The sequence below is a fragment of the Natrix helvetica genome, assembly GCF_964273705.1.
Source record: "Natrix helvetica genome assembly, chromosome: 1".
NCBI lineage: Eukaryota > Metazoa > Chordata > Lepidosauria > Squamata > Natricidae > Natrix > Natrix helvetica.
This window is the reverse complement of record NC_138548.1, coordinates 68,503,417-68,516,465: the sequence shown is the minus strand read 5'-3', so window position 1 is coordinate 68,516,465 and position 13,049 is coordinate 68,503,417. Positions and strand designations below refer to the sequence as shown.

Sequence of the window (13,049 nt, the reverse complement as noted above, 5' to 3'; positions counted from 1 at the left end):
AGCAATATAGAAATACAGTAGAAGATAGATATTGCAGATAAAGAAAAATTAAATAATGAACGAATAGCCTTAGGACATTGGGGTAGAAATAAGTTAATAGGATAAATAGGCATCGTAATAGCAATATAGAAGTAGCATTAATCAAGTATAAGAGCACAAAAATACATAGGAGTATAGGGGAAAAAACCCACAATATACAGTAAAAGAGACTATATGTAGCTCAGGCATGAATTGTTCTTGGTGCTCTCTGAGCTATTTTGAGTATTGTGCAAATTTAGTTTATTTCAATGTGTCTTATTGATGGCTGAATTGTCTGAAAATTCCAGAAAATTTTGAGAGTTTTTGGATTTAGCTTGGTCTTGGATGCTTACGGTTTCCCACTTGAAACTCAATCTATTTTTGTGTTGTGAGATTAAGGAATATTCATTGTGTTTTCTGACTGTTAGTTGGTGTTTATGGATGTGCTCTACTAGTCTCTGTCTACACTACATAGTGGCTGTTGCATTTCTTACACTTTTTGTTATAGTTGACTTGTTTTTTCTTCTTCTTGGCCTACTGGTCTTTTGGTTTATTTTAGATGTTTTGGAGGGCTTTAATTAGTTTGTGCGCTAAAGTGATGCCATGTGGTTGTAGTAATTTGTTGGTTGCTGATATATGGTGTTCTGGGTTGTTTCATTTTATACAGATTCTCTTGTGGGAGGTTTGGTTGTTACTTTGTTAATGGAAGAGTAAGTTAGTGTGGATTGTTTTTCAATAGACTTGTGTTTCTAATTTGCCATTGTTTCCTCTGCTAATAAGAATACCAAAAAAAGGGTAGTGTGTTGATAGTTTCTTCTTCCATTGTGAATTTTATTCCTTTGAAGATACTGTTGATTGTTTCATATGCTTTATCTAGCTTCTCCTTTTTATTATGACCAAGGTGTCATCTACATACCGGATTCATGCTTTTGGTTATATGTCTGGGAATGCTATTGTTTGAAGATGCTGCATAATGGTCTCTGCCATGGATAGAGTGATGATCCCAGGATGTTCCTCTTATTTGTTGGTACATTTGTCCATAAAACTGAAAGTAAGCAGTGAGGCAAAGATTGATTACGTCCATGACTGTATTTTGACCTCAAGGGTTTTTGACTAGGTAATGTGTATTGTGTATATGGCTGCCATGGATTATTTTGTTAGTTCTGGAAAGATGGACATAAAGAATGCTGTGACATCAGATGAAACCACAATGTCATCTTCTGTTACTAGATTTTTTTATTTTCTGGAGGCACTTTGATTTTCTAGAGAGCTAATAGAATATTCTGTCACCTCTGTGAGATGTACAAGTTTTTTTATAAGTTCTTTGGCTATAAGGCAATTGGATGATAAGGTATGTCAGGATTGTGTATTTTTGATATACCAAGAAAAGTCAGATTTCTTTTCTTCTTCAGTCCACCCCCCCTCCCGGCACATCCAACTCACCATCGTCTCATAACCAGTACTCTCTTTTCTAAACAACAGCTCTTTTCTACTGCTATTTCTTAACTGCCTCTATTTAATATTTATCAAATATTATACTTACAAGGGCAATTAATTCTGGTAGAGGTCTCTAATAAGAGCTAATGGCCTTTGTGTGCATTGCTTTTTCATAAGTTCAGGATAGCAAATTTAGTAATATACCTCAAAAAAATCAAATCAATTAATTCTTAGGCCATTTTATATTAAATAGAAGATCAGATTATAAAGACTTTGATTATTCTATGTTCTGTACCCAAAAAGGAAAGTTACATTACTGACAACAATTAATTTTGGTTTCTTAGACCTGGTCATTCCAGATATTTACAAAAAGCTTAGCCATATACATTGAAGAAAGTAAACTTTTTATATATTTTGTTTGAATTGAAAAATTGAATCCTGCATTATATTGAGACACTTCATCCATTTAATGAAATATTGGAAAAACTGTCTGACATTTTTTAGGGTTCTTAGTAGCTTCCCTAATCTTATCAGAAGATCCAGGGAATTGAACCATGATAATACCCTAAGAATCTGCGTAAATATATTCTATACAAGACCCAACTGAAGAGATATGTGCTACCAATTTTCTAATATCTGAATAGCTATCACATAATACAAAAATTTATTATTAGCCCAGAGGTTGGAACCAGAACCATGAATTAAAAGAACAAGGAAGTAAATTCAAGCTATATAGCATGGGGGACCTTTTGGCTGTTTGAGCTGTCAAAGCAATAAATAGAACATGAATTGGTAGGTTTTCCTTTGCTGGAGATTTTCAAACAAAGGCCACTTATAAACATTTTAGTGTGTTTTAGTGCAGCAGACTCCATTCTTTTGGGCACTGGGACCAGTTCTGTGGAGAGAGGTTTTTCTGTGGACTGGAGGGAGTATGGTTTCATGTGGTGCCTGCATCCTACGAATGGGATTTCACTTGTTTATGTGGCCCAGTTTCTGGAGTGCTAAGGACTGGTACCGGTCCACAGATTGCTGTTTTAGTTGATGCCATTCTAAATAATACTTTTGAATAGATATTCTTTTTTCTAACTCTATGATACTATAACCTCCTGTGTGCAGTTCATGTATAGTTATGCCTGATAAATGGTCTTAGGCATCAAATCATTTCTCTTCCCTTTCAAATATATCATAATACCTTTTTCTCATTTCAGATCATCAGCCTTCTACATAGAATTTACAAATTATTCATTCAATCCTCTAATTGCCCAAAATCCATGGATCATCTCAGTAAGAATGGGTTTTGCTTTTCCTAAATGGTAATTCTCAAATTTAATAAACAAAGGGTTTTTAAGGTTTTCTCTTTTGTTTATAAAAATATACTAGTTTCAAAAATATCTAAAAATCACTATTGTCTATGGTATGTGCATCTCATTTCAGTTCTTTAGATCAAGTGAATCTGTTCTAGTAATTCTGTTATTCTCTAGAGTTATTGAAATACAAGCTTTCTTACACACACACACACACACACGCACGCACGCATGCACGCATAATAGATAGACATCTGATTAAACAGAAGGGCTAGGTTCCTCTTGTCTCAGTACAGCAAAAAGAACAAAATCAAACCCCCTAAATACAAATTTCTAGTGGTATATTTCTATATAAAAGTATGTTTCAATCAAGGAAACTATATTTTGATTTTATTGCCTCTTTATATAGTGTTAACTGAATGATTAAAACTGATTTCCACTTTAAACTAACTAATCAACCTCAGCAAAAAAGTAGGTTGTTATGCAATAGTATAATAGGTTATTAACACAATTGTTACACAGCACATTTGAATACTAAATGCTTTTCACTTACTTTTGATATCTTGCTCTTATTGTCACCTGTCAAAAATGCCAAATTGTTAATTTCATTCTGAATCACAAAATTTTGTTCTTCTCTCTTAAAATTCTGTAAAAAATGATAAACACGTCCTTTGATCACTTATTTTACATACATAACAACATGTATACAGTATTGTGAAACTAGCATGTGAAATACTATCTTACATGGGATTTACACCACAGGATGAAAACTTCTGCCACCATGCGGAAAAGTTCATCAGAATCAGCATCTGGTTTTTTAAGCCAGTTTGATCTTAAAAGAGAAGCAGTATAAGATTATTAGACTGAAGTCCATGTGATCATTACTTTTTAATTTTCACTTTAGCACTTTGTTTCTGATGTCATGTATCAAATTATCAGTGTGCACAGGAGAATTGTTCACTATGCCCTTCCTTTTACTGGCAGATGCATTAATAATGCAATTCAATCCACGTCTCCACCAAAGTAAATCCCATTGAGCTTAAGAACGGAACTTAGTTCTAAGTAAGCGTAGAAGGATATCTGTCAATCACGGCACCAAAATCAATCAATATTCTTTTTTTAGCAACTTAAAGCCTTAATACATTTCCACAGTTTAGAATCCATAGTCATTTTCTTTTTTTTTTATTCATTTCAGAAATGATATATCCTCTCTAACCCTGCAATATTAGAAAAAGCTTATGTTTAAATATAAGAACATGCATGTTAGCAAAGAATCAGTCGAAACTGCCTTGGGCCACATGGATTAGAAAAACATGATTTTATATTTTAATAAACCACAATATTATCAATATTGTTAAATAATTTCAGTCACTTTTACAATAATAAATCTCTAAATGGTAAATGTTGCAACAAGCTGCTTTGGGAAGCTGAAACACGGAGTATTAAAAGCTTTTTATACATCTTTGATAAAATCTCAAGTATCGTTACTATTCTGAATGTTTCGCTGGCTTGACATCCATTTGAGTTGATATGAAAGGCAGTCATTCAAATGTTTCTTTTTCTGACTCTCCTAAATTTAGTGAAGCTTGAGGACAATAATGCTCCTTTTCTCCTATTCATTATTGATTTTTCTCAAGGAAGCACTCTATTCTTTGTTGTGTCATGTGTCAACACTATCAAACTTTCCACTTATCAGGATAGTTAACACTGGTTGTTGATCCATGAAGTGACCCTGACTCAATCCTTGTGAATGACCTTGACTTTTTTCCCTTGATGATTGATTCAAGATAAGGAGAATCTATTATTTACACATCATATGAATTTTCAACATTATTGAAGCAAGCCAACACACAATTTGTATGTACGCAAGACAAAATGTTTGATAAACTGGATATTTTAAAGGGATGTTTTCCAGAATATATCTTAGTTCCTCGAAGGTTAGTAATGAACAGAAAAACAATTCAAGTAATGTTTTGCCAACCGCAACAAATCATCAAGGGGATGAGGTTGGGGTAGGGTTTTATGGATTTCGTTTTGTGAATTTTTTAATGCTATAAGCCAGTCAGGGTCACAGTGCTTGAGTTGGGCAACCATAAAATGTGTAAATAAACAAGAACAATTGAGCACTAAGGGAAATTGAATAATTCTATAAAAACATTTGACGCAAATAATACAGCTTGGAAAGTGGCCCAACCATTAGATGACAAAGGAGTGAAATGATGCTCCTGGAAGATATATATTAGAGACTCTAATGTATATTAGAGACAAACTGAATTTATTTATTTATTTATTTATTTATTTATTTCTTAGATTTTTAGACCGCCCCCTCTCCCAAAAAGGGACTCGGGGCGGTGTACAGTCAATGCAAATAAAATACAGTCATAACAATAAAATACATTTAAAATACATTTAGAGGGGGAGATAGACTGTACAAGAAATAAATACCTAAAAACATCCCAATTAAAACCCCAAACCCAATTAAAATAAATCCCCGGGAGGTAAAACTAAGAAAGTGCCAGGCCAGCTGATTGAAATAGGTGAGTCTTTAACTTTTGACGGAAGGAACGGAGGTCGGTGGTAGTTCGAATGTCAGGGGGGAGGTCGTTCCAGAGGGTTGGGCCCATCACAGAGAAGGATCTACTCCTAGGTGTCGCCCGCTGGCATTGCCTAGCGGACCGCACCAGGAGGAGCCCCTCCCTGTGTGAGCGGATAGGTCGCAGGGACGAGTGTGGTAGGATGCGATCCTGCAGATAACTAGGTCCTATGCCATGGAGCGCTTTAAAGATGGTGATCAATACCTTGAAACGCACCCGAAAGGCCACAGGTAGCCAGTGCAGCTCGCGCAGGAGAGGTGTTATGTGGGAGTAACGTGTACTCCCCATAATAACCCGCGCGGCTGCGTTCTGAACTAGCTGCAGTCTCCGGATGCGTCCCAAGGGAAGCCCCATGTAGAGAGCATTGCAGTAGTCCAGGCGAGACGTCACCAGCGCATGAGTGACCGTGCGCAGGGCACTCCGGTCCAGTAGGGGGCGCAATTGGCGCACCAGGCGAACCTGGTGGAACGCCCCCCTTGCCACGGCTGCCACATGGTCCTCCATTGACAGCCGGGCATCAAGGAGGACGCCCAAATTGCGTGCCCGCTCCACAGGGAACAGTTGTTCGCCCCCTATGGCCAGCGATGGAGTCAGCTGGCTGAACCGAGGTGCCGGTACCCACAGCCACTCTGTCTTGGAGGGGTTGAGTTTGAGTCTGTTGTCCCCCATCCAGACCCCGACGGCTTCCAAACACCGGGACATCACTTCGACAGCCTCGTTGGGGTGGTTTGGGCTTGAAATGTACAGCTGAGTATCATCAGCGTACAGGTGGTACTCAACCCCAAAACCACGGATGATCTCACCCAGCGGCTTCACATATGCGTTGAACAGGAGGGGCGAGAGGACCGACCCCTGTGGCACCCCACAAGTGAGTGGCCTCAGGGACGACCTCTGCCCCCCTGTCAACACACATTGCTTCCGGTCGGAGAGGTAGGAGCCGAACCACCGCAAAACGGTGCCTCCGACTCCCATCCCCTCCAACCGGCGCAATAGGATACCATGGTCGATGGTATCAAAAGCCGCCGAGAGGTCTAATAGGACCAGGATAGAGGAACAACCCCTATCTCTGGCCCTCCAGAGATCATCAACCAACGCGACCAAGGCTGTCTCAGTGCTGTGCCCGGGTCGGAAGCCGGACTGGCGTGGGTCTAGATAGTCGGATTCGTCCAGGTGTCGTGGAAATTGCTGCGCCACCACATTCTCAACAACCTTCGCCAAGAAGGGGAGGTTGGAGACTGGACGATAATTAGCTAGCTCCATTGGGTCGAGCGAAGGCCTCTTGAGCAAGGGTCTCACCACCGCCTCTTTCAAGGTGGTTGGTAAGTATCCCTCACCCAGTGAGGCGTTCACCAGGCCCAGGAGCCAGCCTCGTGTCACCTCCCAGGCTGCCAGCACCAGCCAGGAGGGGCACGGGTCCATTAAACATGTGGAGGGTCGCAGCCGTCCACGCAACCTGTCCAAATCCTCGGGGGCAACAGAGTCAAACTCCTCCCAGAATGGTCTCTCAAGACTCGCTGTTGGCGGCTCGTCTGGTCCACTGACGGAGGTCCACCCGCTCCGGATCTGATCGATTTTGTCCTGAAGATATTCCCCAAACTCCTCTGCTCTACCCTGTAAGGGTGTCTCCCGCGCCCCCTGTGATAAAAGGGAGCGGGTCACCCGAAACAGGGCGGCAGGGCGGTTATCCGCGGACGCAATAAGGGCAGCACAATATCTACGTTTGGCCGCTCTTATTGCCACAAGGTAAGTCCGCAAATAGGCTCTTACCTGTGTTCGGTCAGATTCGGAGCGTGAGGACCTCCACCTGCTCTCTAGACGTCTCCTGTGGCGCTTCATCACCCTAAGCTCCTCAGTGAACCAAGGAGCCCGGGTGGGTCGATGCCGCAGGAGAGGTCGCAAAGGCGCAACCCGGTCCAAGGCCCCAGTCGTCGCCCTATTCCAGGCAGTCACTAGGTCCTCGGAGCGGGAGCGGGACAAGGCTACAGGTATTGGCCCAAGCTCTGTCTGGAATCTATCTGATTCCATCAGGTGCCTGGGGCGGTACCAGTTTATAGAGTCTGGTTCCGCCTCCTCGCGGTGGGGGATAGTGCCAGGGAAGTCCAGCCGAAGGGATGAGTGGTCTGACCATGACAGGGGCGTGATGACTAAATCCCCTATTCCCAGATCACTCGTCCACTGTTCAGATACAAAAATGAGGTCCAGTGTGTGGCCCCCTTCGTGAGTGGGGCCCTGCACTAATTGGGTCAGGTCCATGGCCGTCATGGAAGCCATGAACTCCCGAGCCACCTCAGAAGCCGCTCCCGTTGACGGCAAGTTGAAGTCCCCCATGACCAGAAGTCTGGGAGTCTCAATTGCCGTCGTTGAGATTAGCTCGAGGAGCTCGGGCAGGGCTGCTGATGCATAGCGAGGAGCCAAGTATACAATCAGCAAGCCCCACTGCCTCCCTGGGCCCCAGTTCACACCAAGGGACTCACACCCGGGTATCTGAGGGACAGTGAACTCCCTCGGCTCTAAACATTCCCGAATAACCACTGCCACCCCACCACCCTTACCCAGGGCCCGGGGCTGATGGAATGCCCGGAAACCTGGTGGGCACATTTCCACGAGGGGTAAACCACTCTCATGGCCCAACCAGGTCTCCGTTATCCCCGCAAGGTCTAGCTCCCCCTCTATACATCTATACATTCTATACATCTATCTTTACCTTCACAGAGATGGATGGCTATTTATTGATTAATAAATAAATAAAGATGTTGATAGCTATTGATTTGGATATTGTTAAAAATACATAAGTGGATAGTGAACATAGGTATCAAGAATGTCTTTGTCTCCAAAAAGACCACCCCCTGGAAAACCTGGCTTTGCTACTTCTGCACCTACATCTGCAACATCCAGTCCTGCCACACAGTCAAAGATCACAGAACTGATGCAACCCAGGAGTACAGAGATGGATTTGCAACAAATGCTTCAGCAACTCATACAGGGCCAGGAAGAAATTAAGAAACAATTAAAGGAAATGAAGGAAGAAATTAAAGAGAATCAAGTCCAAATCTATAAGAACTCACAGAGATTGGACCTTGTGGAGGGTGGGGTGGCGGAGGTGAGGGGGGGTGTTGAAGCGGTGCAGAGGGGAAACAAGGAACTTGATATCCAACAAATGAAAACAGAGTTTGAGAGAATGTCCTTTTATCTTAGATTTCAAAATGTTATAGAAGCAGATGGGGAAAATATAAGGGACATTATGACTAACATCTTGGCTGAATACATCCACAAGGAAAAACAACAGATGGAATGGGAGATAGATCTGGTTTATAGAGTGAACTCTGCTTATGCTAGAACACACAATGTACCCAGGGAGGTCCATATTAAATTCCTTAGAAAAAGCACAAGAGATGAAATTCTGGGTGTGCAAAGGGGGCAGGCACTAACATACCACGACAGGGAGATAACCATCCTGAAGCAGATCACCAAGAAAATTAGGGAAAAAAGGAAAAGTTATTCGCAATTGGCGAATAAATTATACCAGAAAGGGGTGTGGTTTAGATGGTTGATGCCTGAAGGTATGCTGATATTCTGGGAGGAGACAAGAATTAGAATCAATACACCCATAGAGGCACAGGCTTTTATGGAAAAAAACAAAGCAAACCTAGAAAAAACAGAAGACTCTACAACGGTTACGCAGGACACAGGAGGGGCCGGAGGTCTGCCAGCGGGGGGAGAAGGGGCAATACCAAGAAAGCTCAGATCACAAAAATGAATAAGAAAACCACATTGTTATAAACAGACCGAAAGTAGTAATGAAATTATATGTAGATTATATATTACAATATATAAACTGATGGAAAATATTTTTAGAATTAATATGCTGATTTTATATGATTATGTACTAATGTTTTATACTCAGATGTATTTTATGAGTTTGGAGGGAGGGGGCGCCTGCCACACTTGCAACTGCCAAAATTTGTATACCCTTCCATTTACCCTTTTCCCTATAAATGTTTAAAAAACCAATAAAATTCTTTGGAAAAAAAAAAGAATGTCTTGAGACCTATTACAGGTTGGACAGAAAATGCCCTGACACATAAGTAGCAGGGGAATAATGAAAGGTTAGCAGTATATCTCCATGATTTGCATGAGAGTGCCCCAATAGTATCTATTTGGCCGCTGGGAGAATTTCCTTCTTGACTAATCTAGACTTATTCCTCTGATTGTACAGTATTACTTTCAGAGTGGACTTCAACTATCCTTGCTGTTCACCATCAACTATGACTTTGGTTTGTATTTATTTTTCTATCCTTCATTGAACAGGACACAGTGCTTGCAACATTCTGGTTTTGTAATATTGTTGGGTGTTTTATAGTGTCGTACATAATACCTAGATTATTAACAATCTTGATATCATAGGTAATCTACACTGAAAAAACTCATTGACTCCCATAATTTTCTGAGGTAGATTCAAAATTTTGGTTTTCAGCCCAGCATTACTTTAACCAAAAGCCAATATGGACCTTCTGCATCCTTGCTATTTATTTTCACTTGTAGAGAAGAGCAACAAAGATCATCAAGGGACTGGAGACTAAAACATATGAGGAACGGTTGCAGGAACTGGGTATGTCTAGTTCAATGAAAAGAAGGACTAGGGGAGACATGATAGCAGTGTTCCAATATCTCAGGGTTTGCCACAAAGAAGAGGGAATCAAACTATTTTCCAAGGCACCTGAGGGTAGAACAAGAAGCAATGGGTGGAAACTAATCAAGGAGAGAAGCAACTTAGAACTGAGGAGAAATTTCCTGACAGTGAGAACAATTAATCAGTGGAACAGCTTGCCTCCAGAAGTTGTAAATGCTCCAACACTGGAAGTCTTTAAGAAGATGTTGGATAGCCATTTGTCTGGAATGGTATAAGGTTTCCTGCCTAGGCAGAGGGTTGGATTAGAAGACCTCCAAGGTCCCTTCCAACTCGGCTATTGTATTATTGTATTATTTATAGAGTGCTACTGTTGGCAATCAAGAGAGATAGCATTTTCATTAAGGGTTTTTGTTTGAAACTTTCTTTTTAGGACATTCTGGCATCCACTGGCTCTTCCAGAAGTTATCCCAGCCTCTTCTCCCAACTTTAAAAATTTACAAGTTACTTAAAATCTAGCTAGGTATTATGCAGGAACCAAAACATTATTAGATTTTAATTTTGTGCTTCCCTCACAAAAAGTAAGTGGTGGTATTTAAAAACTAGGAAAGTCAGCTTTTAAATGTCAGTACTGACATTTATAGATAGAGCTAACTTATTATTTGGTCAAACAAAAGGTAGTTATTTTAGGTATTTTTATTTCTTAATCTATTTGTACTGATGCTTATTCATTTTGTTAACCATTTTGGGAACATTTATATTATGCTGAAATTACAACTTATAAATTCTGCAAATAAATAGGACATTTTAAGTTCTCCCACCTGTTGTTGTCTACATAGCGGATCAACATAGGATAAAAGGCATAAAGATCTCGACAAAGAACTGCAAATTCATCTAGAATGAGAAGTTCTGCTTCTTGGGTATCAGTTTTATTGTCTGCTTTCAATTGTTCTTCTTCAATCACTATTTTAATGGCTTTCTTCTTTAGCTTTTCCAAAGTCGGAATAAAATGACTTTTCAACAGATCTGGTCTTGCTTTACTTATGATTGGCTGAGCATACACTATATGCAAAAAATATATAAAAATAAATTTTAATAGAATATATTACATTGAAAAGATTTATATATACAAATTTATTCAAGTACTGGTTTATTGCTGCACTGAACTTTGAGTCTAAGACTCAACTCAGTTATAATAATAGTACACTGTTGTTTTGTGCATTATTTATTATAATAACAGTACACTGTAATTTCATGCCGATTTGCCATTATCCCCCAACTGAAAAATGTATTTTATGCTATTTGTGGTTTGATCAACAGTCAGTCTGTGACTGCAGACTTTGGTTTGTTAACTAAAAATGAATTTTCCATGTTTGGATGCAATGGGAATCTGTTGTTTAATTAAAATGATAGAAAAATCAAGTTGCTTCTTAAATATAAAATACAGACCAAAGTAGCCCAAAATTTACCATGGATTATTTTTAATGCATGGTTGGATGTGACATCTAACACTAATTTTGTAATTTCAAAAAAACAACAACATTTTTCTAGAACATATTGTACCACATCTGAGAGCCATATATAATATCCATTCTACAACAATGTATTTAAATGAAATAGAAGCCAAGCATGCCATAAAGGTTTAAAAAGCATTTTAAAATTTCTAATGAATTTTTTTTTCTATAGACATTATGAGACAGTCCTACATAAATGAGATACTCAGTATCTACTCAGTGATGCAGGTCTAGTGAATTTAGCTACACTTTTCATGTGCCTTACAGAATACCCAATAATGGATGAACATGGTTCTACTTATTTCTAGTATTGCTTTCAATTGCCTTTATTAATGTTTAAAATCTAACTATACTTCCTGGAAAGAGAGGAGGTAATGTATTTCTGCTTTGTTAAATAGAAAACGCATAAGTTTTTATTGCCTTCACTTAAAAGTTTCCACTGGAAAGAAAGCCTATATTTAATACTGATATTTAATCAAATGCTGAACTCATAGTATATTACTTGTTAAATGTAAACCAGGCATTGTGGAAACACTTTCATCAAAATTTAGGAGAATTATAGAATAACCAACAAATGTAGAAAGAGCTCTATAGTAAGTACCTGCAATTCTTTTCATCCAAATTGCTTCATCTATTCCCAAGTTATTGTTGATGATTTTCAATATGTTCCCCAATATTATACTAAGATGTTCAGAGGTTACCATTGTGCAGCAAGATCCATCAGTCTCTGAATTATTTTCAGGTCCTTTTTCCCACCAGTACGACAGATAGTTGCATAGCATGGGCAAGATCACTTCAATTACATGTGGCATTTCAGTGTACCTGGCTCCAGATTCAGCCAAACTATTTATTTCTTTCATTAAGCCATCCAAATGAGGGATTTCTGGACACATTTCTTCTACTGTCTCAGGCATGCCTATAACTTTATATCATATAAGAATATGTTTAAGTAGGCTAGCATACTTATTTTTTTGAAAAAGCTAAAGCACATTTTAACTAATATAATTTCTATCATAACATGGAACAAAAAGCTATATTTTTATCCCCTGCTTTCTTAGTTGGAAAGAGAGTCTGGGCTACCTGTCCATAGCAGCAAACATGATTCAACAGATCTAACTTCTGTTTAACAGCATTAGATACTTTGCTCGCATACTACACTAGCACTTAAGCCTAAGTGCTAGTGCTATTAAAAAGAGTTTTTCATTCCTTTCATGTCAGCAGCCTTGTTCTCATCAGGAATTTAGGAAGAAAGTTCCTGCTTACAAAATAACACTTCGGTCTACAAAAAGGAACTGATTGTTGAATCCTAACCCACACAAAAAATTCCCACATACAGCGGCATATTATGAGATACAGCATTTTTGTTCCTGCCAGAGATATACTGAGAAACCAGCACAATGCTGTGAAGTACAACCACTTAATAGGTGTTATGTTGTTAAGACGAAAATAAGACCAGACAGACAAATGTTCTCAGAAAAGTAATCTAAATATTCCACTGCTTATAAAAGTGAATTAAACGGATACAGAGAATTATCTCTTGGAAAGTCTCAAGAGG

At 39.4% G+C, this 13,049-nt stretch overlaps 1 protein-coding gene across 1 annotated transcript in view; it reads right to left on the bottom strand.

Moving 5' to 3' along the window:
* RYR3 (ryanodine receptor 3) overlaps window positions 1–13,049 on the bottom strand; it is a 334,068-nt gene that overhangs the window by 85,642 nt on the left and 235,377 nt on the right. The window contains exons 66-69 of the mRNA XM_081937281.1: window positions 12,096–12,416; window positions 10,802–11,042; window positions 3,504–3,591; window positions 3,313–3,405 (exon numbers count right to left, since the gene is read on the bottom strand). Coding sequence (XP_081793407.1) covers window positions 3,313–3,405; window positions 3,504–3,591; window positions 10,802–11,042; window positions 12,096–12,416 — 743 coding nt within the window. The remainder of the gene's footprint in view (window positions 1–3,312; window positions 3,406–3,503; window positions 3,592–10,801; window positions 11,043–12,095; window positions 12,417–13,049) is intronic.